This window comes from Centruroides vittatus, unplaced genomic scaffold, assembly GCF_030686945.1.
Source record: "Centruroides vittatus isolate TY-2023 unplaced genomic scaffold, ASM3068694v2 scaffold_1015, whole genome shotgun sequence".
NCBI lineage: Eukaryota > Metazoa > Arthropoda > Arachnida > Scorpiones > Buthidae > Centruroides > Centruroides vittatus.
This window is the reverse complement of record NW_027122666.1, coordinates 5,651,399-5,678,497: the sequence shown is the minus strand read 5'-3', so window position 1 is coordinate 5,678,497 and position 27,099 is coordinate 5,651,399. Positions and strand designations below refer to the sequence as shown.

Genomic DNA, 27,099 nt, shown 5'->3' with positions numbered 1-27,099 from the left:
GAGAAAAAAAACTTTATTTTTAAAAATTAAAGCTTTAAAACATAAATTTTACATTGTTTGGGAACGGAACTTTTTAATAAACTTGTATAAATTTGTTTTTAATAATCGAATCCTGCATTAAATAATAATCTAAATAGTACGAAAGATAATTTAGTAAAATATTTTCGATTTAATTAAATTTTAAAAAGTACTTTTGACTTTCTTCCGTCGGCGAATTAAATTAAATCAAGAAAAGAAAGAGGAATTGCAAAATTAAGTAAAACTTAATTATAATTTTTTTCTTAATTCTTTTTAAATTTTAAAAAAATGCAACCGATTGTTATTGATAGATAAATAAAACCGACGCAAAGACATTGATTTGCACATTTACATATTGTATTGTGATCTTTAATCCTAATTACACTTTAATTGAAATTAAAATGAGCCAACAACAACAAAAATTATTATTTGAATTAATAATAATCGAAATTGTTCGTAAATTATTTATATTAATTATACAATTCCTAAATCAAATAATCTTTAAAGAAACTTAACTAAAAATATATATACACCAAACAGGATTCGAACCCGCATCCTTCTGCATCAAGACAAATAGTAAACTGTAATAGATAAACGACCTCTCTTATTTTATAAATTAGAATCCTGTTAGATATTTATTTTACGTAAAAAGATAAGTCTACAATTCTTTCGAAAGTCAAAGATGATACTCGATTTTACAAATATAAAAAAAAACATTTATCGAAACACACACAAAAACAATTACAAATGATTAAAGAGAATTTGTTATTTTTAGTAACATAAAAATCTGGCAATCTGATCTTTACCAACAACATAAAAATATCGAAATCATCATCATCCTATTTACTTCATCGTCCTCGTAATTTATCTGACCTTTCTTTATTTGATAGTATAACACATTCGGTTTACATAAACAATACACGTGTTGCTATAGAAACGATTTTTCAATTTCGAAAGACAATTTATATAACAATATCATGAAGTTTATTTTATGAACAGTGAAATTTTTAAGCTTGATTAATTAAGAAATTAAACAGCACTTACATTTCCTCCATGTTCTAATAAGTTAGGTTGACTTATTCTTCTATTATTTTCAAGTAACTTCTTCCCAAAACTGAAATAAAAAGAGCAAATTATTTAAACATTGAAAATGTATTTCATGTAATGAAATCATATAATCATTGATTTTCTAAAATAAGAAATTCTCTGAGGATAACCACTGATCAGTATTGCCATTGCGAAGTCAATGCTGAATAAAAACCAATGCATCATCCGATATAAGCCTATAAATATATACATGTATACATACTAGTCTGTATGTTTGCTTGACTTCGGTCCCAATGGATAAATCTGTAAGAAGATTGTTTCGCCTCTTAAAAAAATAACTCCTCTCTCAAGCTACATATATGAAAACTTCATACAGTAACATTTCTAGAAGTAATTTCGTTTTAATATATAATAACGATTCAAATTGTTACTGATAACTGCCGCATTTTCCCTTTCCCCCTTCTACCGTTGGGTGTGGCAATTTGACAATAGACTCGTTACACAAGAAATTAATGGCGACTTTTATTTTTTTCCTCCTCCTCAATGTCCTTTCTGTTTTTGATAAATGAATTGGTTATGTGCACCCGCGTGTACGGATATTGTTATATATTTTGTTATTAATTTTTGTTGTATCGCCGCTGACGTCATGCCAATTGTCTACAGAATGCGTGTAGCCAGGAAACACTTTCATCAAAGTCCGGAAAATCCATTAATACCTCATCATGCACCGCTTTTCCTTTCTCTTTCCGACTTTCCGCATAACAATAATTAGATAAATACACAAACATAAGCAAACTGACAGAATATTAAATCTTCAATTAGAGCTACAAAGAATTTCAATTATTATTAATATTTTTCAAAATATCTACATTTAAAATTTCTGAAGGGCAGGGAATTATTATTATTATTATTATTGTCGTAGCTATAAACGTTTTCTATAGCAGAATATTTTAAAAAACAGAGGAGTAGTTTACATAATTTAATATTTAATCGAGCAGCCACACCCAAGCCTTTGGACGTTTTTAATATTTAAAACAAACAAGAGTCCATTCCAGTACATTTTGGCGTATTAATTTATGTATTAAATCCTGTTTATTTATTTATTTTGAATGCTTCGTTATACACGTAGATTATTATAAAGGACGAATAATACGAAGCTTGTTCTTTTATGTGGAATCTTCTCTCGCTGTGAATTAATTTCACCTTTCAAATGGAAATCATTTTTTCTCAAACTAGTTCTATTATAATGAAAATCATCATCATCAAGAGCAGGTTTCACTTTAAACGTCTTGTGTGCCCGTACATAATTATACCATCCTAAAACAATTATTAAAATCGCTGCAATAACCCTTTTAAGTTTCGTAACAATTTCCTAATTATGTACAATGACCCGAAGAAAAATTTAAATAAAAACTAAGTCATGGTAACTCAATTAAAAATTTAGTTCACATTCTTACAGCAAGCTTATTCTAGAAACCATAATAATAATAATAAATGACTTATTCTAATATTTTCTAAATTATTAAATAATAAAACCCATTATTTTGGCACAGAGCAGTAAAATTCGACTAATCCGGATTAATATTTTAGAGTAGTTTTACTATTATCATCCTCTCAATTATGGATTCTTCTATTTATATCCTCTACAATGTATGGATCGATTACCATTGATCATTACTATGTATACTTTTAACGTGCGTATATCTTTATTTTTCTACAGAAAATAATCATGGAAAATTATTTTAAGTTTACGAATAAAGATAATTAAAGAGAGAGGAAGGAAAATTAATTAAATTCAAACATTACGTTTTAATAATGTAAACTAGAAAGAAGTTAGATTAGAAGCCGGACAATGCATAGCTGACAATAACCTGTCTTAATTGGAATACTTTTGCTACAATCATTTATTGACTGCGAAGTTTTGCATTGAATCAAAAGACAACAATGGATAAGGAATCAAATGGGGTAGAGAGAAAAGGTCAAGTTAAGGCGTGTGGTGTTCTAAGCTAGAGCCAAGGACACCCCACAATAGAAAAAAATATATTAAAAATGTTGTCTAGCGATACCTTAAAAAAACGCAAAAATGTTAATTTCTACGATTAAAAAAGTGCAAGTTTCTAAACACACAAAGAATTTTTTAATTTCTTTTTCTTCCTTCAAAACACGCAATTTTTTTATAAATACAAAAATGTAAATTTCGCATATTTTACTTCTATATATTTATATAAGTACAATATGTAAATTTTGCTGTTTAAACAATAACAAAAATAATCGTTCCTTTCAAAAGAAAAATTATTTTTAGCAGCGTAAATTCACGCCGATATAATCTTTTAAATAAATCTCTCTCTCTCTCTCTCTCTCTCTCTTTTTAAGAAAATGCGATTATAAATATTAAAAATAAGAAGTTAATTTGTTATATTTTTAAAAATAAACGTGATGCCAATTTTTTTTTATTGGCGCAAAATGAAATAAAATAAAGAAAGCGTTTTGAAATCAAGAACGAGACATACAATGGAAAGAAAATGATTTAGTTTCTACCTTATTCTCAAAAGTACAGTTAATAAAACGAAAATTTCTCAATTTTTAATTTAATAAATTACACGAAAGCGGCGAAAATCGATACGTAAACATCGTAAAGGCGAAAATGAAGTTTAAAAAAAACACACCTCAAAAACTTGGGATTATTCTTTAGTTCCGCCAAAACATCCTCCATTCCCGGTTTCTGGGACATTGTCGCTAAGCCTAACACAGCCTAGGACACACCTATACGCAATCACCTATACATTGACCAGGTACGGATTCAGCAGTCGATGTATAGAAACATAAAGACGTCATCTCCTCATGCTGCCCGATCGGAGTCGGAGAAGATGCCTTTCATTAAAGTGATCCTTAACAAAGAAAATTGCCTTCTTTTCTAAACAGTCGATGCCAAGTCTTCACATGGCGGCCACGGGTATGACTCATTCCTTCCCACGTGAGCGACAAGCGACCCACTTTGTATTTACTATGCCGGTGAACTGTGTGTGTGTGTGTGTGTGTGTGTGTGTGTGTGTGTGGTGTGTGTGTGTATGGCAGAACAGTAGAGGAAAGTGAAGCCAGCTGATTTCTAAACTCCCACCTATGACGTCGAATTTTGTTTATAATGCCATATAAAGTTTGTTTTATCGATATACATAAAAGAAATTCGTAGAAGGAGGTAAGAAAAATCCTTTTGGCGACCCCCCAAATTATGTAGAACGAGTTAAACCGTGGGTTTAAAACATTGATACACGTTGTAAAAGGGTTAACAACAAAACGTAATACCCTTCTTGATCTGTGTAAATATTGATGGAAAAGGTAATTGATGCCGAGGATTAAAATTAGGTAAAAAGTTTCAGATTAAAATAAACACTGAATATTTTTCTTTAAAAAAAAAAAGAAGAAGAAGAAAATTAATGGAAGACTCAAGAATGTGGTTGAAAATTTTACATCAATTTCGACATATAAATTAGAATAAAATAGTCTGTCGCTAATATAAATCATCCAACAACAATCGATTTTTAACCAAACTAAGTGTGAAACTTTGTTGGAAAAATAACAAATATGATAATCGCATAGTTCATTTTTCGGGTTTGTTTTTTTTAAATTCTTCTTCTTTATTATTTTCTCGGAATAAGTATCAAGCTATAAAGTAGTAGAAAATCCTTCCTGACAGAAGATAGCAGCTGCAATTTTCTCCCTGCAGCAGAGGGATATATTTGGGAGAATAAAGAATAAAAAAAATGAAAGATGGATTTAATTAATGTAACAACAATTTTTTATCATACACATTTTTTCTATACAAAAAAAAACACAACTCTTTGTTCCTTGATGACAGAGAAGACGAAAAAAAAAAACACAGACACACACACAAACCTTTATAAGTAGTGCTGCCATCTCGTGTCGAGAACGGAAACTATAATTGTCAGACACGAAAATGAGTTTAAGGCCGTTTTCTCATCAGGAAAGTTAATTGGAATCCAGATCAGAAGATAAAATAGGCGATAAAATTATAATAACGTAGTTTTCGCGGAAATCCCACAGTAATCATTTAAGATAAATCCTTTAGGTTAAAAACAATAGTTGCTATAACTCAGAAAAACAATCCTCTAGCTAAGAATACTATATCTATCTTAATGTTACTACCACAGGATACCATTCTTCAGCAAGATAACGACGCACCCTACCAGTATTTGCACTATCTTACGGTCTGAAGTGAGAAAAATAACAACCAGAAAACTGTTCTCTAGGGAACTACCTAAAAATGGTATCCAATGATCATAGATTTTATCATCTCACATAACTCTTGTCGTTAAAGTTCGAGAGGTACAATATAATATTATGGTAGTATTGCTTTCCCTTCATACAATATGCTGTAAGGGGCATGTACGGATCAAACTGATAAATATATTAATATTCTTTTAGAGATTGTTTTCTTTCAGTGTTCTTCTATAAAACTTTTTTTTTATCAGTTTTTAAATATTAAAATAAAAATTTAAGATATATTCAGCGTGTTTAATAGCGTACATATTTCTTGGCAAGGAATAATCCGAGATAAAACATTTTTAATTTTTCACATTTTATTTTTAGAATTCACGTTTAACTATTATTAATATATTTTTTTCTTCTTCTTTTAGAAAATTAATTTTCATTTATATGAATATCTTATTTTAAAATGCATTAAAAATTCCTGGACATTTTTAATTTAAAGCTGCCAAAAATTATGTATTTTATTTTTTTTAAATTCACTATAAGGTATGTAAAAAATGAAGATCTGCAATTTAAAAACGTCTTAAATATATTTTTTATTTTATAAAATAAGAAATTCTGTCTCGAATTAGCGTTATAAATGAATATTCTTGTCGTAGAAAGTGTGGGTAGAGTGCATTAGTTCTTGCTTCAACAATAACAAATGTTTTCAATACCTAAAATTTACATTCAATTTAAATACTGAAAACATTATTATTACACTAAACACGTCGAAATTAATATTACAAATGGGGGGAAAAAACACTTCAAGAAGAGTGGTTATTTGCTTTAATATGCAAAATTGGGGATAAAGGTACTTTTAAACGCTCACAATTTCATTACTAAAGTTTACAACTGTCAAGACATTTGGACCAAAATTAAATTAGAAACATTTTCTTGTCTACATAAAATATATATATTACAAATCTTAGCTATATTCCGTAACAAATGGAGGAATTTAGTTTTTTCAGGCAATCCATTACCTTGGTGACACTAAAAAGAATTCGTAAACGACCCAGTATTGCTACAGTCACGTCATTTTGACATCATCATTCTTCAGTTTGAGTAACATCTTTACTTAAGAGATGAACAAATTAAATTTGTCATTTCTATCAAATTTAAATTCCCTTTTTTTTGTTTTATTCGGGATCAATAACAGTACATAAAAAGGTGTTTGGAAGTATATGAAAAACAATTTACTTTTTTTTATGCTTAACCTTTAATCCGTCCTTCGGCTGCTCTGTCAAATTCTAATTAAAGTAATGTCATTCGTGACACGAGCTTTTTAAATATTTTTCGAATTTATTCGGGATGAGTTTTAATGCTATAAATTCTCTATCTTTGTAACCTGTCGGTTTTTACCTTTTTTTTAAATTAATTATATTCCTTAATCAATATAATTAAATAAATTTTTCATAAATATAAATTTAATTTTTTGTACAACTCGAACAAAGTTTAAGATTAGAAGTCTTTTATGAAGAGAGTCTTCGAGGTCTTTTCACGAGATTTAAAAAAAAATTCTTGGACTTAAGCACAAGGTTTTCTGTAAAAATAGCTCTAATATCTATATTAAAATTTTAATGTGAAGAACAAACATGCTAGTAGCAGATTTCTTTTTAAATGTTTAAACTTTCAACGTAATCAGGGTGAAAAAAAATCTAGCGCTCTTCACTTTGATGTGTCTATCAACTGATATTTGTTTGATCAGATAATTGTTTTTTTCACACGAAAGTCGTGAGATCGATCCTCTATAGTTACGACGTGCACAAACACGAATGGAACCATTGCCAGAGTGGTTCGAAATACCAAGCTCTAATAAATTGATAAAGAGTATCCCCTTACGTAAAATCATATTAATATAAATAGTATAATTTTTACTATACTCAATAAATAAAACTATATATATATTTTAAATTCTATAGCTTAAAAATTAAATTCTTACGTGAGTATTTATGATATCGATTTTAAAAGATTCATCAATTTAGACAAGGCTATCTTCCATAAAAACAACAAAAAAAATCGTTGTATAAACTCAATAAAATTAATTTAAAAATCTATCGATAACTTTACTACTTCCTATCTAATGAGTTGATATTAAAATTTTGAAAGTAAATTCTAATTTTACACGGATACGAGATTGTAATTTTCATTTAAATTAAAACTTTCTATTGCTAAATAAATAATCTTGACCTTGAATTAAATTACTCTCTCGGTGAGGGATATTGTTAAATTAACTTTTAATATATACTGTATAATATAATTTGTATTAGACAAGTCAACATAAATTTATCCCAGATTTACGAAACAATGGCAGCACCGTTTGACATTATGCACACACATTACACACACAAAAGATAGATTTAAATCTTTATTAAAAAAAAAACATTTTAATTTTAAGGAAAATAAGTAATTAACAATTGAATAGAGTCATGCTGTATATTATACAATAATATACAGCATGACTCTATTCAATTGTTTCAATACTTATATATACGAGTATGTATTCAATACTTTATATATACGAGTGTGTAGGTGTGTATATTCAATACTTTATATATACGAGTATGTAGGTGTGTATATGTATATACATATTATACCCACGTGGCCATGCTGCGACTCGTGACGCAGATCTTTCACTGCGGCTCCTGTATATTAATTATAATAATTAAATATAAAGAAATACATATTTATTATATAAAATACAGTTTCAATAAAGAATGAGGTTCGTATTTCTGATAGGCGATATATGAATTCTGTAGTGACAAAGTTTGACCAGTCCTGTATTAAACTACAAATCAATAATGGCGAACAAGACGATTTCAAGATACTAGCATTGAATGTTTAGAAAGTATTAGGCTTTTATAAAGGCTTTAAAATGTTTGAAAAGTTTCAAAACTTTGCCTGTGTAGTGCGAAAGCGGTTCCTAAAGCTGTTGTAAAGTCTTAAAGCCATTAATTATGAACTTCAAAAAAGATAAACAGCGGCAGATTTCCATTATAATTATACTATTATTTTCTTTTCTGATAGCATTTTTGCTATATTTTTTAATTACTCGATTAAATATTTAACCCACGATTTAAAGTTAATAATAAATTTCGAATCGAGTTTTAACCCACCTTCGAAAAAAAATGTCGCCATCGCTGCTAATGATTACACACTTAAATTATATATTTTACATTATTATAAATTATATTATATATATTTTACATTATAATAAATTATAATATATATATATATTTTACATACGGCAAACACACTAAACTTTATGAGCAAATATGAAAATAAATTCCCTATTTAAAATTAGGAACACTTGTATAAATAAAGACTTCAACAACTTATGTTTAAAAAAAACTAAAATTAATATAATTTTAAAAAATTTTATCTTCATAAAATATTCATAATTGTGGCAAGTGTACAGAAATAAATTTTTGAAACTTTTTTTTTTTTAATTTAAGTAGAAAGCGATTTGATTAGTGTTGAAAATAGTACAAAACTCCGGTCTTTTATATTGAATTTTACGTGTTGAAGAAAAGAACTTTATGTGCTAATTTAGTTAAAGGAGAACTTCTGAAGATGGAAAGTGATGGCTAGAAAATATTTTCTGTACTTCAACTAGCATTCGACGAAGAAGATTTTCTTTCCTCCCTTTTCTTTCTGCCTATTTCTTTCATATTTGATTTTACAGTATGTTTTCCTCAATCAAATTTCCAGTCTTAAAACTGATTTCGAAGTCTGAATCATCATCCTGTTTAACTAAGAATTAAATTATGTTTAAAATAATTATAACTTTAATGACGCGTAATTAACAATTAAAACGGAAACAAAGATTTCTTTAATGATAATTACGTGAAATTAAATATAATATAAATTAGAAAAACAGTGATTATTTTCACAATTAATCACAGCTGAAATTTTTTTTTCCTGTAATTAGTTATCATTTACTGTAGATTTTATTATACAATGTAATTACTTTTAATATGTTTTAAAAAAACTTTTTAGTATTTCACGAAATGATAATTCAACATTTTCGTGAAAAATATGGAAACTCGAATTAGTACTCGATTTTCACAACAGATGGCGAAATATGTTGCAATTCTTGCGCCATTTTTAAATTTTGAATTCTCAATAAAAACTTTTGAAAGAAATAAGAAAATAAAAGAAAATTATTACTAAAATAGGATAATAAATACATATATATATTTTTTTTTTTTATTGTGCGTTAATGTTTAAAAGCTGCTATAAAGCTATAAAGAGTAAGTCTGGATGGAGGAATAAATATTTTTAAAAAATGTTTTTAAATCAAAAACAATAAAGTTAACGTTAAGCTGTTACTTTTTTTTTAATTTTTAAATCTTCTCGAATATTTTAGCACAAAAGTCAATAACTATGAAACGCAAAGTGTCATAAAAAGCAACGTGACAGCTTCTTGTTGACAAAAATGTTCTTTTCTTAAGGATCATCCATGCTGATCGTTAACAAAAACAGCGTGCAGAGTGTTGTATCTTTAATGAAATTGTGATTGTTTCTCTTTTGTCAATGAAGAATAATATAACTTTAAAAAGAGAAAAATAAAAAAAAAGAATTCATATATTCAAGCACTAAAAAAAAAAGGAGAAAAATCCAGAAGATACTTCTGGTTAAACGTTATTATTATTATTATTATTATTATTTTAATTAATAATAATAAATATTGAATAATTATATTTTTTCCGAGCTTTCATTCGTTTATTTTTACATATTTTTAAAAAGATGATTCAATTTTTCTGATGGTATTTACTTAGAGGAGCTGAGTTAATAAATTATTTTTAAGAAGAATTTTTTTTTACTTCGCATTATCATTTGATTAATTTCCGTACCAAAAAAATTTATAATTTTTTTTATTATTTAATTAATTTTTGAATCAAAAATTTACGTTTTAAATATCATTTATATACGTGTTTACTAATCCATATTTATTATGTCATTGCTCTACGTTATGCAACCGAAGCGTTGAGCGAGTGCAGTAGAGTAAATCAAATATTTTAAATAACAATTTGAGATTAGTTACATAAATTCATTAGCAGAAAGTGAAGTAAAAAATAAAAATTACATATTACAGACATTAGAGGTTTGTTTTGATCGATTTTCCTGGAAAATTCACCATTGCTTCCTCCAGTTTCTTGCATAAGGGGATGGAAATATTCATTAATAAATCGTTTCGAACATTATTTTCTAAAATATTTTTTTTAGGTAGCGTAAAAAATAAATAAAAAAATACAATTTAAAAAACTAAAAAATAAAACTTTCAAAAGGAAATTTTAATCTAACGTTAAGATATTTACATTCAAAGTTAAAGTAAATTTACTGAATCTAAATAGATTTCTCGAATGAATTTTTTAACGTCAGCTTTTACTGACGAAAATTTCTTTAGTTTACAATGGAATATTTTAGAGAAACATTCGACATATAGGTTACCATCAGGTAAACATGCCTCGAGAGATAATCATTATATACTATTTTTGCTGGATTTTCGAAGGAAGTGGGCAGGTTAGCGCTGTATTTCAAAACGGAAAATACATATCTATCCCTTCCTTTTAAAGTAAAGTCTTCTTTTAGTTTGGTCCCTTTGAGATCCGAAAACTGTTTTGGTCCTAGGGAGGGGGAATAAAAGCATACGATTGCGATCACAATCATTTTCAAATTCTGATCTTTCACAAAGGTTGATCGAAATTCGGAACTTTCTTCAATCTGTGTAGAAAAATGGAGGTGGGAAAAGAAACACTTTCTATTTTCCAACAAGTTTTTAAAAGATTGGTACTGACAGAGTGACCAATCAATAAATCTCATTTTTTTCCTTTTTTTTACTTCCCTTTCTTCAAAAGATAATGGGTTTTAAGGATTGCTGGCTAGAAAATGCAGGATATCAAAATCATATCTGAATTTATGATCTGCAATGTTTCGTGAGGAGAAACACACAAAAGAAGTAAATTTTCTTATATGTGCTTGTTCGTTTTTTCTATCCCTCCCTTCGCCAATAAATTCGATTTTCTCACATTGCGAAAGAGCACGAAAGAATTCTTGATTCTATTTTTAGAGTAAAAAAGATAGGATTATTGTGCTTCGACGAAGGTTTAATGCGCATAAACATGTATTTAATGTAATTATTGTTTACTTCATGGCGATTGATCATAATCTAATTCAATAATTAGGTAAAATTAGCGTGAAAGGTATTGCATATCGAATGATTTCAGTGTCAATAACACTTGGATTAAGACAAATTGGAAATTTCGTATTACGTATTTTTAATGAAAGACAAATAAAAATTATGAAGGAAAATCATTTACAAAAACAAATTTCTGAATAATTCGTGATATTATGTAATTCGTTTATGTATCAAAATGTAGAAGTTGTATTTTTCTGAACGCCAAATCCCTTGGGTAAAGATTTAATAAACACAAAAATACACTTGAAATTATAAAATATTAAATTGCAAATATGTATATAGTAGCAGCGGTATTTAAAATTGCATTAATAATATTTTAAAAGATATGAAAATTTAACTTTAGCTGCTGAAATATTTTATGTTAACTTCTCTAAATAATGATCGATTTAGTTTCTTAAAAAGTGAGCAGCTAACAGAATTTTTTTAGTAGTATTTTATACATAAAAAATACACAAAGAATCAAATTCTAAAAATTCGTTTCTTTTAGAGTTAAATATTATTGAAAATACCCATATACAACAAGAATCTATATGAAGTTCAAGTTTCTATAAGTAATTATTCTATTAAAAAAATTTAATTTACTCTAAAATATCTTCTAGATTCTCTCTATAAAATGTCGTTATCTCGCTGAAAATAATACAAATGATCTTCGTTCTTAAAAATTAAATGTTGTCTAGAAAATAATGTATTCAAAAAATTCATTTCAAAAACCCCAGAAAATATTACAGTCTTTCTGAAGTGTTTAGCTGAATATTGTTCTAAAAGGAAATTAAAAACGTAGAAGAAATTTCCTACATTTTCTACAAAACAATAATAATTTATTTAAAATTACGCATACAGTGGAACTGAAGAAAAATTCTTTCACACAAAATGCGAGAAGAAATTTTAAACATTTTGCTGCGTAAAGTTTACGAAATTCCCATGTGGAAAGAAATATACAAAATTATTTCTAGCACTATTAATTCTGTTAGTTTATTAAAGAAATTTTCACTTATAATCTAGCACCTAAACAGTGTTTTTGCATTACGTAAAAACAGAAAAAATTACCCAACAAACAACAAAACATTCACTAGGTGAGGGGAAAGAGAAAAATAAAAAAAGATATTACCGGGGAAAAAAAATACAACAACTCGGGACGAAACTACATTAATAACAAATACAAAATATATAAATCTCTACCTATGTATAGACAGATATATCGGTGTAGTCGTAAAAGAAAACAACATCCATTTTATATAATTCGAATACACAAACTGAGTCGGTAAACAAACAAAGCAGAAACTCACTAATATCTTCCCTTTAAGCAATGTCCCATTTTACGCTATAATAGATTAAATAAATAATTCGAATATCAATAGAGCTTCGGGCGAATTACTTTAGAGTTTAAAGGCAACCGAATATATATCCATTCTGCTTCACGATAAACAAATTATTGACGTTACATTGGCTCGCCTTTCAACCAATCAATATCGGAGTTTGTGCCGAAAGCGGGTCAAAAGTAGATGGTCGAGATAAAAGAGGAACGTCGTTTTGCTTCGTTGCATATCTTTATCGTCTTCAAAACTTTTAGAGATTAATATTTTTTCGATTGTTTTCGTCAAAATCGTTAAGTTTATTCATGGGAAACGGGGGAGAAACAAGAAGATGCGATTAGATTAAATGATAACGTATACACAGAGGAAGGAGAATATTTAAACATCTAAGGAAATGAAATAAAATTATACGATTGCAGCAGCACGGTTTTCTCCATAAAATTACAAATGAAATAATTGTTTATGACGAAAGTTGATGCGAAAACAACGAATTTCTTAAACGTTAATTCGTAATTATTTCCCCTTTCGATTCTACATATTAAAAATCACACGAAAATTTCCCCACACGGACAATGTCTTCCTGTATTCAAATGTTTTTCGATTGCAATATTCATTTATTATAAACTTCAAAGGAAACTTTGGGAAACTGACTTATATTACGAAGTATAACAAAGTACGAAATCAACAGGTATATAAATAAAATAAAAATTAATTTTGTGAACAGAATATTGTAAAGTGCTGGGAAACAGACGAAATACAATTTAGTAAACAATACTATTAGCATAGAACAATTAAAACTGTGGTGAAATTAGCACAAATCGTTTGCTAAACTATCTTGAAACTAAATAGAATCTAGTGTAAATCTGTGTGCATATTCATTAATTAAGTCTTTTTAGAAATACAATGTAAACAAATTTTTTCTCTTTTTGATTAGTAATTGAAAAGAATGACATAATTTCTATAGATGTATATCTACTACAATGTAAACTGTATGAGAAGTTAATTCTATGCTGATTAAGAATTAATCTTGTCTGATTTTTAACCATATTAATAAGGAAAAACAACATTACTTTATCACCATGAGATCAAATGAGTTCCAGGAGGGCTGTTTTCCCTTTTTTTTCTGTTTAAAAACCTAAATTTTATTATAAATTTTATCTTTATTAGGAAAAAAATAATAATAAATCTAATCATTGACAGTCCAACAAAGTTTTAGGATAAAAAATATTTATTTTTCTTAATATTTTAATATATTTGTGCTATAATAAAAACTATATAGGTTTATATTATGTTGTGCAACGATATAACGTACACTTTGTTATATTATGTAGGCCAGTGGGTTATCTATATATAAAGCATACCTTAAATTTAGATATAGATCTACTGAAAATTCTTATATACACCAAGATTATTATTTAGATAAAACTTGGAAATTTAATAGGTGTAAATAATAATAAGCATCAATACAGAAGATGGTAAGGTTTGTAATTTAATAAACATAAAATGTAATCGTTGTCAGTTTATCATCATCTACATTAAAATTTATGTCATAAAAATGTCATATTTTCGAATTATCGACTAAAAAAATTATTAACTTAACCGAATTTTCTATTTCTATTCCTAATTCTATTCTATCTAAAAGTTTTAAGATATTGGAAAAGAAATTCTGATGGAACATTTAATAAAATCATTCCAGTTTTACATCAATACATATATATATATAAAAAGAGTCGATTTTGGTCCATTAAACGGATGGCTATCAGAGTATAATTTCATTCCCTGCCATCATATATCAGCCTTTTTGACTTTTGCTATAAAATACGATAATTTAAATATTAAGAAAAGAAAAAAAAGAACTAGCGGACATTTGTGATATGTTTTCAAAATGGCGAACAGAATCCATTAGCAAGGATTGAAGAAAAAGAGAAAAAGGTAAAGTTAGCCAAGTTCACGGCTGAGTTGGCGTATGGAAGATTGAAGAGTGAGTGGACAAGATACTTGCTCCAAAATGCATACCAGAGAATAAATTTGCAATTAAAGTTTAATTTGACATTGCAAAGTTTCATCCATTAGAATAGACTACTTATCGCGGATGCTCTGCTTTAATTATTAATGCGAAAAAGTTAAGAAAAAAATTTACAAAATTAAACGATTTTTAATTTTCTACTACTCTAATAAAGTCTGGAAACAAACTCTTCAAAACTTTCCTACGGCTTAACAATCATAATTTTTAATTTTACTGATCGAAGAAGAATTTCGTAATTTACTCAGCCGCTCACCTAAGTACATACAGAAGAAAAAATGATTAAAACGAATTAATTATAAAGTTAAATTCTTATTATTTTATAACAAAGGGGAAAAAATATGTTAAGAATGTAAAAAACAAAAAAAGTGTTCGACATCGTAAATTAATGCCGCGACATTCCTCTGCCGTGTACAAAACAAAATATAAGAATATGTTATAATTTTATTATAATTATATTTCCTAAACGAATTAAATATTACTTAACAGACGTAATAATAATATAATTTATAATGCGTACTGTAATCTAACAACATTATACGCGGTCTGGAGAGTTGCCATTTTCCTGACAAAATTTATGGTTTATGTTAATGATGTGTCTACAGAACATTAATTATAATACTGATACTTCATTTGCAAGTAACTAAATATATTAATGCCCGATAGAATTACAAAATTATTTATAACAGCAGCAACAGTTAAGGTTTGCTAACGCCTTTTTTTTAAGATGAACGAGAAAATTATATTAAATTATCCACAAGGGAAGGGAGACGAAAGTTATTATTCAGGAGGTTACAACATACACACATGATATCCGCACATAGCATCCGTTTCCTATCTTTACAACCGCTAAAATTTTTATACTGTAAGCGATAAATTAATTTTAATATTTTACAGAATATTTTTAAAGATTTTTCTACGTTTTCTTGATGTATTTTTATGTGGTTTATATATAATAATTGGTTTAAAATATAGGCAATTTCCTCTTTTGTGGAATGACCAATAAAAACAGATCACGTTGAATTGAAAATAACACCAAACGTTCTTTCTGTATTATCTTAACTTAGTTTATTTAATACAATTTAGAAAGCAATTAAATTAACTATACAATGGATTTCCTTTGTTTAAAATAATTAGTGAATATTAAATAAAGAGGAAAAAGCGAAAACAGCTTTGTTTCTAGATCAATGTCACAATCAAAGATAAACGTTTCGATGAAATTTCGATCAGAAATAAGATATAAACTTAGAAATTTTAAAGATTGTTACTAAATTTACATATTTTATATATTAAAATATAATTCAAAATTAATTACTAAACATCGACTCGATCATTCCGCATCGCCTAGCAGATTTTGCAAGTGCTGTGGAAATCGAATAAATGGTGTACATAAACAACGTAACAGAAAACATCATTGTCAGTCACGTGGCCTTATCTGTAAGGTAATCTTTAACCATCTTTATTTATTTGCGAGCATTAAAAGATACAATTTTCTTTATTTATAACCTTATTTTCTTGACATAAAATATCTTAGAGCTCCCTTCATACCATAAGTTTTTCCCCCCTCTTACACGCTGGATGTATAAGTTATATATCTTACACGTATTCATCGATGCGTTAATCTTTGGTATATAGAGCTAAGTTTTATCTCGTTTGAAAGCGATAATCACAGAAAAGAGAAGCTTAAGAGGAATTCCAACAAAAGGTTATTATCTGGATGAGTAGTTTAACATAATAGCTTCTTATCCGATTATCACGTCAAATAATAGATATTTCATAAGAAAATCGATCGCTTCTTTTAAATAATAGTTCAGTAATTAATAAACGGATATGTAAGTAAGAAAAATGCTGTTGTGATGCACACGCTTATGTTCTTCTATACACGGCAACACAAATACTTGATCCTCCTTTTTACTTAAGGTAATTTAAAGCCGAGGTTGAACGGTAATACGAGACTTTTATCTGATTGAATCATCTTGAATTCCCATTCCTTTATTAGAAATAAGTATGATATATTATATATTTTAATCTATTTTTTTTATATAAAATCTACTTTGTTCGGCTAATTGTGTATATATATATATATTTAATATAATTAATTTTGATCTTTTCAACGGAAAAAAACACACGAAGAGACGGTGCTGATAGCAGAGAGGAGGAAAAAATAATGAAATTTCTTGGATTACAACAATTACTCAATAATACATCTGGAAATTTAAAACTAAAGAATTTAGAAAATTTATAACGACATAAAATACTATAAAAACATTCTATAAGTTAAAGTTCACTCTTAAAATAAACGATAAACAACATACAAAACCTGACAATTTTAAAAAATTTCGGCCATTTAAAAATAATCAAAAATTCAGTTCAAGAGAAAAATATGTTTATAATATTTACTACAGAAATTTATGTTGTATTCAATGATTATCCTTTATAATTTCACTACAACTTGTACATCATTTAATTTTGTTGTGATTAGATGAGCCATAAAGTCTAATGAAGGACGATTTTTAAATATCACGTATCAATATTTATACAAGAATTTTTTTTACCTGGACTCTAATTATATTATACAAACAAGAAAAAACACCTTGCTAACGTTACATTAAACAGAATTATTCGTATTAATTTACACTTTAGAATCGTATTTATCCCTATGTAAAAAAGTCCCAGATGCTACCAAGCCTTAAAAGTTTCTTCGGTTGACTTCAGCAGCATCTTTAATTATCTTACGGGTTCAATGCACGAAGATAGGGTTCCAATCGAGGTAATTTCTAACGAACAGAACATTGCTAATCACTCTTATGGGAAAGACAAAACATAACGACACCCTTTAACAAGCGAGTTTCTTATTAACCATAGATAAAAAGCGCGCTAAAATTATTAATAAAGCCTTCTAGTTTTATTAATTAAGACGATTTATTACGAAAATCGATATATAAATATATAAAGGACGAGCGGATAAAGTTGTTATTAATTACACTATTAATGTAATACTTCCAGATAATAATAACAGGTCAATAAGATTCTGTGACCCGGCGGATGTTAGAAAATCCTCGCGCACAGAATAAAATTTTTTTCTTTTATATATAATAATAATAATAATATATAACCTTTAAGTAATAGGGGAAAAAAAAAGATGTTTATTAACTCACCAGACGGAGAATCTCCTTCTGGTTTGTGTGGAAGGTTTGGATACTTCTTTGAAAGAGTGATGTCTACTCCTCATGTCGACGAGTTGGGTTATTGATCCTCGGTCCGAAAAATCAACTTTCAGGCGATTCCCACACTAAATCCATTTCGTTTATTTCTCGTCGGGCTCTCCATTCGAATACTGGAGATTCTGCTTTTCCTTTTCTCACTGCGGCACAACACTCGATGCCAGCGCCGCCTGATGACGTCAGTTCGGGAACACGTGATCTTTCGATAAATACCGTAAATTTCGTTTTGTTTTGTGTTTCTTTTTTTTCGTTTGTTTTGTATTTCGTTTTCGGTTTCTCTTTTGCGTAAGTTTTGAGTTGGCCCGCGTGTCTTCCATTTTTCCGTTGTGTTAGTGTTTATAATTCGATTGGTGATTTTGGTTATTTATTAGATTATTTATGCCGCGTTGTTTTCTTATGAAACTGCATTTTACATTTATAAATATTGTGATGAAACGGTGTTTTTTGCTAAGTAACGTAAAGGAATTGTAAACAGCGGAGGTAACGCTGAGCAAAACAAGTTACAAAACGCTATGTAAATCTCGTTTCGATGGAAACGTAAGTTTTTTACAATCTGATATACACCAATTCTCGTAATAACATTGTTTAAATCGCAATTTAGGGCATTGTGTTATAAATTCACCGTACATAACATGCGCATAAATATGGATACCACTTTTAGCATTAAGTTGTATTACAGCATTGTTAGTTTGATTGTTTAGATTCCCTTAAAGCTAAAATATTAACGATATTTTATCAGTTTTAGTGCTAACGGCATCGAGAATATTGTTAGCTAAAGCGTATTATCGTTAGTAGTAAAGGCAAGCTAATCGCAGAATCGTTATCTCTAAAGTAAGCAAAGATGGTAGTTGATATTGTATTGCAGTCGTATTAACAATTCCACTGTGATAGTTTACACATTTTCGTGAGGTTGTTAACATTTGTATTTTAAAGCAGATTCCCAGATCTGTGATTAGAGGATCTAGAAGGCGTCTGGTGTATGCCAACTAGAAACTAATTCAGATTTTGGCAATGTTATTAAGTTAAAGTCGTTATTATTAAGAGGATACGCAGAGGAAAACGTTTAAATACTACATTTTATAAATTACAACTTTATATAGAAATTATTATTATTACTACTAAGCTCAGAATAGTAAAATCATTTACTGTTTTTACGTTACACCTACGAAAAATGGCTGATTTAAATTTAATAAATGCGGGTCTATATTTAGATGAACGTATAACATTGTCAAAATATTTACAAAATCAATATTTCATAAATTTACAAAGTTAACTCATGAGAAAATCGCAGACTATACAGCCAATAGTTGTTAAAGTTTTATGATATTAAGCTGTAAGTTGTTCAATATAAAGTGTGTTTACCTAGATATAGGATTAAGCTTCACTTTCGGAAATTAATAAAATAGCAAATTATTAATATTCATGAAAATTATGCATTAATTCAATATTATATAAAATCTACATTGTGTTTATAAATATTAGAAAAATTTGTATATGAGTTTAAGCTCAGTATTTGTAAGTGGATTATGAGAATTGAATAAAATCAGTGGACGCATACAACACACTATTTCGTTATATATAAATTTTTTATGCTTTTTATTTACTTTTACTCCAATTCTTTTCTTATTAACAATTACAAAATTCTATCTAGAAAATAAATTAATAGTGAATAAAGTTCATTCGGTAGTCGTGTTTTACGTCTTCGCAAAACCGGAAATGAAACAATATCCTCGGTACGAATTTCCCTTGACCAAATTGCGGGTAATCTCTGCACCCCATGTTTGTATAAAAGATTTCTATCTCGCTAGCTTAATTGCAAAATAAAATGCTGGCGACTTACTTTTTTTCCGCGTTTTTGCCAGTGAAAAATTCCAATTTTATGAAGAAGGAAAAAAAACAACACTGATTCAAGTTTCTTGAAGACTTTTTTTCTGGAAAAAATGTATCTTAAGGCTTTAGAGTGTAATTTAAAATATGATTTCTTAATTATTCTGCATTTGCTTTTGAATAACTAGAACAGAAACTAGCAGCATTTTTTTTTTTCGAGATAAACTACATGTGAATATGATAAATGATAATGTAAAACCCAAAAGGCTTCTTAATGCAGTAATAATACATTCTCTTATTTAATATATCATCTATGAATTCCTGATTCTTTCTTATTTTTCTTGAAAACGAGGAGAATAATACAAATCTAAATTACTATTAATAAATAGGCTATATATAATTTAAATTCACTTTATGTTTTATTTATAAAGTAAATTATATATTGAAAGAAAACAAAGACGAGAAAAAATAGAAGAATTTTTAGATTCCAGTTCATTTAGATTTAGTTCACATTTACATAGTAAAATCTATTATTATATACATAAACATTATATAGTTTACGTGCTATAATTCTAATTTTATGCAAGAAATATATTATTAGATGGAAAATAATGAGAAAACGTACAGGGCTAAATGACAAATTCATTTGTATACTTTATTCATAAAAATTTATATTTAATTAATTTATATAATTAGTGAACTGAACGTCATTTTTCACTATTTTTCCTATCTTTTCTTATAACAATATCATTAATATTAATCGTCAATTCACTGCTATATATTATGAAAAGAAAGAATATTTGTTTAGTCAATTATATTTAGTTTAATTTACATAAGATGAAAAAATTGTTTTTTTTTTATAAAAACAGATTTAATAGCGATTTAATTGCTATTTTCGTGATATATAATCGGGAAAATAGAAAAAAAAGGATTAAAAGAGTATCTTCGTTATAATAATTTAAAAGTAATATCCCATTTAATTTAAATGGGTATTATTATATAAAGAGATAAACTCATTTCTTATTTACGAAATTTTAATACGACATTTAATTTTTACAATTATCTTATGCAGAAAATTTCTATAAATATATATTAAAATAATAATTACGTTCTCCTTACTTAACAAACTCATTTAAAAATTAAACGAATGATATATTATTTGGGGAAGTAGTAAAAGAATTTTTTTTTGACATTGTCAACAACAATTATCCTAGTTATTATCCTATTATTTCGAAGACTGATCCACTATCACATTGTCTGATGTCAAAAATAGAAAGTAATCATCTGGCACACAACACACACAAATGGGAAAAAAATCAATGCCTTTCGACATTTTTCACAATTATGTGCTACACTGTGCTGACAGTACATCACAGTCGAAAATAAGACAGGTCGGTTTTAAGAGATAAATGCGAATAGAATCTACATCGACCATCTCCTACCGAAAATAATCAAGGATCGAGATCTTGGGTAATTTTTAATGAATATTTATGTATTACTATAGAGTGCAGAGTTTAAGGTATGTGAGTCACGCAAGGTCGCAGAATCACCAAGGGCACATCAAAGCCACCTAAAGAACAAGGTCGCAGTTCGCACCGGTTTACAATGTCGAAATGCTAACCTCGGCGAAGCAACGATATTTGCTATGACAGGAATGCTTAGACGAAAAAAAAAAAAAATGCATAAGTTATATTCATAAATATGACATAAGTGGATATAAAATGCAATTTCGAAGGAATCTCTTAATTTGGCAAAAGAAATTTATGAAAGAATTTACAAGAGAGAAATTGGCTACGCGAGTAACAGTTTATTAAATACGGTAATGATTCTGGATGAATTTTTACTGAATGTTAAGATGCGTTTTTATTTTAGAATATTCAAATGACTGGCATCTGAAATATTTCCATTTTGAATAAAATTATTTAGATATATATAATTATATAGACATCTCAAAGCGAGTTATAAATTTGTTTTATCTTATGAATTTTCGTACAATGTAAGCCATAAATTAAGATGTATTAAATATAATAACTTATTACCTATAAAAATAATCTGAACGTTTAATTTTAAAATATATTGACCTAATTTAAAATATTTACACAGTATTGAATGTTTTGAAAACACCTAAATAAGAACTATGAATTTGTTTAAAGTATAAAATCGTTGTCATTAGTAATGAAACACTTTCAGATATTTTAATATCCGGATTTTTCTGTCAGCCCATCAAACCCGAATCAATTCCAGTTTATTTTTCTCCTCGGGAATTTTTCCAATGCTTAAAAAAGAAAGAAAGAAAAAAAAAAAAGGTTGGGTTTCCGGTATTCTGACAGAAACCAAGACAGATGACCCAACAATTAGCTAAGATGTTGCACCCTCCATTCTTATAACATAAAATGGCGCTGAGATAATTACTGTCGTTCCCTAAAGTCCAGCCTGCTCTCTTTTCCAGATGGCTACTAGCCCCAAGGGTCACTAAAAGAGTTTAAGAGTAATAGAAGTCGATACTTGATACGATAAAGATCGATCGAATTACTTAAACAGAGATCGAGAAAAAATAGATTAACATTGTCCGATTTATCAATTTAGACGTAAATTTCTATTATATCATCGCGTTGGAAGGATTCTGCTCTAGATATATTTTAAAATAATTGTCTTATTCAAAGGAGAATAAACATTGTTCACTGAAGCTGAAGTGCTGTTAGAGGAAAGTAGAGTATATCATTTCAGTTCGAATACTTAAAAACAAAACATAGTTACACCATATAAACCGACCTTGCTAACAATTGGAGCGAAGCTGGATATATTGTAAATTCTTTTATATATAGAGCCACTGCAAAATGATGTAACAAAGTAACGATTAAATATGTATACAGATTCTGAATATAATAATTGTTAAAAGGGGGGAATAACGAAAAATACGCATCAAAAGAGCCAGTTTACAGGAAATAAATAAATATATATATATTCTATATCTGAAATCAATTCGGTTCGAGTTGAATCCAATGGGGATTCAAGTTACTTTAACAAAAGTTGAAGTGCAGGAGATAGAGGGGAGAACCTGCAACCAATAGAACGCAACCTCTTCTGAATATGGACACAGAAAAAAATATGATTCCTTTCGGGAAAACTTTATAAAGTATTTTTTATGATTAAATAAAATATTTTATTCGCTTTTAAAATGACGTTTGAGTTAAAGAAAAATTACAATAGTAATTGTTATTGTAGTACATGAGAGTGCAATTTATACTACAGGTATTTAATATTAAAAAAAAATTCTATTAAAATATATTAGAATAATTAAAAGTATATTTTTGTTTTAAATTTAGGACACTCTTCCTTACTATATAACAATTCCCAACATCTTATTTCACATTCAAGACAATGTATACGATATTAATAGACGTATCACACACGGAATGAAATTAGTTACATTGACATACAGGAACAGACTATTTTCTATGTCACCGACCGTGAAATATTACATTTACTTTTCAGGTACCCGCAAATGCCGTGTCCTACTTGCAATAAATACACAAATTGAGATGTCTGAGATGATCCTATAAAAGGTATGTAGGTCAGTAACGATCAGCACGTAGTGAATGGCTTGCAGAAAATATATTTTACGGCGAACACCGAATAAAAATCTATAATCAATATAATTCTTGTTCTGATTAATGGAGTTTAAAAAATACGCTCCAGTTTTCATTTATACGGCTGAAGTTATTAATGTTATGATTTTTTTTATCATCATTTCGATATAAAATTGCATTAATTTCGATCCTAATTTATGTCATTCGTTTAATTTTACGACTGTTATAAATTCTATTGTTAACACTGTAACAATTGCAAGACAATAGCAGAATTGACAAGATTGCTTGCGATAAAATCTGATTAATCTATTTATATCAATCATACTGTTAAGAACTTCAACAGTTTTTAAAGCTCCGATAGGAAAAAGTAAGCAAACAAATTATGGTGATGTTAACCTTTGCAATCGAGCGAATATCAATTGAAGCAGAAAACTAATGATAAGTACTATCTCACCTTTTGATCGGCCAGAAGCGGGCATAGCAGCCACACCTGTCCAAACTTTGCATTTTCGACTGGATTCACATTGGCGGGGGGATGTATCCGCACAAGTACTTCTAAAATTTCTTACAGAACTGTCCCATTGCTCTAAGGTGGATTGAAAACCGGTCTCTATTATATACTCCCGACATGCTTAGCGCTGTCTATACTTGACCGACGAAGTGTTATAATAACAGTAGGAGGTATAATGCATATTGTCCTAACAAGGTGTAGCGTTTTTCATTTATATTACAATTTTCGTATTTAATTTTAAGTAATCATGTAGCCTTGCATTCATTTTTTATACACCGAAACCATTTTCATGAAAAAGTAGAAGCCGAAGAGAGGGCACAAAAGAAGATTGAAATGTCTTCAAAGGACACACTTTACTCAAATATCAAGAGAATTTTGTACAAAATGGCATTGTACAAAAGTAACGATTGATTTATAAATTAATATTTTCCCAAAATCTGAAATTTTTGTAATTTCTCCCGATTAATGTTTAATTTTTTACATCCGTAAAATAACTTGTTTCATCAATTTTCCGGCATTAAATCTTTAAAAAGAAATGATCGATTTTAAATTCATTTTTCACGAAGAAAAAATGAATTTAAAATTTTCATGACTCAGTAGGTTTATACTAATAAAGATTTATGCCAGAGAAACTAATAGCGAAGTAAGCTACACAATGTCGACATAAATCGAAGTAAATCGATATAAAGCACTCGGATGCAGTGAAATATTCAGAATCAACTTTACAAGAATGGTATCATCGGCCTCCAACGAAACACAAAGTCGAAGAATTTAGCTCATTTTTCACTCATAAAACTTACTTTCTTCTGTTTTCATTGGGAGATATTTTACACAAGATAAACGAATTTATGCAATGATTGAAATAGTACAACATTATTTAATATTTATTAAACTTTATAGTTCTTTAGCAGCATGGATCTTCATTCTTAAAGGACTGGTTGTCATAAACTGTTCGCATTATTATTAATGATGTCGTTAAACTAGACGGTAAATTACGAAAGAGGAAGAACAGTGAAGCCAGCATCTCGTATTTAAAACTAATATTTATATATTTAATTCTTAAATACCCATTAAGAATCGTATACTATAGCGAATTTAAGAGTGTTTCTAATTCTTCTAGATGTATGATTTATAAGTGGATCGATCCAAAGTTGTTAATCTTATTTTTTAATATTCGAAAATTTGAAATCTTGTCGCAATAAATTTACCAGTATGTTACAACTTTTCGTTTAGAAATACTGTAAGTTAGGTTACAACTTTTTAAATTATTTTCCATTATTCAGCAATTCTCCAGAGAGAATTTTTGTGTTGTTTTGTCCATTAAAATATCAAAATTATGAACAGGACACAAAAATACTTTAAATAACACCGTCTTTGCTTTATAAATTATTATTTTGCTAAATCAGATATTATATGTTTGCCCATTATAAATTTTAAGATGCTTAATGCGGATCATTAAATTTTTATGTAGGCTATCCAATCTTTCTTTTATTATGCTCTTAATTTTAATAAAGTATGTTTAGTTTTTGTTCCTAGTTAATCTATAATAGATTAATTTCTCCCAATTGGAAGATTTAAATACCTAAGACAGACCATTTATATGCACAGTTTATGAACAGATGCATTTCATAATAGGTAGGCATGTATAATGAATTGTATTCAGTTTATTGAATATTATAATAGCATGTCGTAGTCTATTAAATTCCTGACGTATACAGACTTATGTGCATAAAACTTTTTTAAGGAATAATTTACTATTAGTGGCGAATTTAAAAATATGTCACTCCTATGCCACAATATACAGACGTTCCCCAAACTAATAGTGCCACTTTTGCACCGAATGATTCTATTTCATAATTTTAATTTTACACTAAAAATTTTATGAATTGTTTCTATGTAAAATTATTTTTTTCATTATTTTATTATTATTATTTTGAATATTTTACCTCCCTAAATTCTGCGCCTGTAGGTGAGCTTAATGAGAAATCTGCACCGAATACCAGGCCTATAATTTAATATGCAGTAGCAAATGTGATAGCATATTATATAAATATTCATTTTCCTCCACTATAGTTTCTGAACTTGAAAGTAAATTACTTTGCTAAGGTAACGGTGTTTATCTTGTTTACACGTACAGTACAGTACATACGATATGCAACCAACGAATGGAAATTTTATACATTAATATATCCTTTTAATAGAAACTCGACCAAGCATTCCTGTAAAATCAATTGCAGCGTTTTAATTTCAAGCAAACTTTTGAAAAATGGTACAATAGGACTTATTTAAGACCACTCTTTCTTCCATTATTTCACGCATTTTAATTAAGAATGAATACTTTCAATAACGAATGACATCAACAGCTAATATGAATGAAATTACAAAGCATTTAAAAGGAAATTTCCTATTTTAAAATAGTTAAAAGAATATTTTAGTTTCACTCATCTAACAACATTAATGGCTCGAGATGAGATGAAATGTAGAATGTTACATTATTTCAAGTATGTACGATTATAACATAGTATGAGAGCACTCTGATACAGATGATATCACTAAGAAAGTGCTACCATACTATGATAAGTACATATATAAAGTAAGGTAAAACATATTTTTAAAAAATCAGTTTGTTATTTCTTGAAAAAGAAATCCAAACGTTTCATCGTACAGTATGTTAAATTTTTAAGATACTGTACGATGTTAAAATAATTGCAGAGTTGCAGTCGATCACAAAGATTTATTTTAACACGATTTTTCACTACCAATATCTTTTCGATCTGCAGATAAATATAAATGCCAGTCTTCCATCAAAACTTCATGAAATATGAAAAAAGTCGACGAAGTCACATTACAGATCATTGTCAAGTGATTGTTGAACAAAATTGCACGGAGAAGTGTTCGATAGTCTCTTACAGCAGCTTTGTGATACATTATATTAAATTCAGCACCGTCGAGATCTTGTATAAGGGCCGGATAGAGCGAGCACGTTAGTTTTTTATTTTAATTTTTTCGGTTTTTGAACTTAAAATACGTAGAAGGTTTTATTAATAAAGTAAAGCAGTCAAAGATTTTATAAACGTT

The 27,099-nt window shown here is 28.1% G+C and overlaps 1 protein-coding gene across 2 annotated transcripts in view; it reads right to left on the bottom strand.

Moving 5' to 3' along the window:
* LOC136986344 (rap guanine nucleotide exchange factor 2-like) overlaps positions 1-18,249 on the bottom strand; it is an 89,036-nt gene extending 70,787 nt beyond the window's left edge. For both annotated transcript variants that reach the window (XM_067283851.1, XM_067283852.1), the window contains exons 1-2: positions 18,028-18,249; positions 1,063-1,132 (exon numbers count right to left, since the gene is read on the bottom strand). In XM_067283851.1, coding sequence (XP_067139952.1) covers positions 1,063-1,132; positions 18,028-18,101 — 144 coding nt within the window. In that variant the 5' untranslated portion in view covers positions 18,102-18,249. The remainder of the gene's footprint in view (positions 1-1,062; positions 1,133-18,027) is intronic.
* Positions 18,250-27,099: the final 8,850 nt, after the last annotated feature.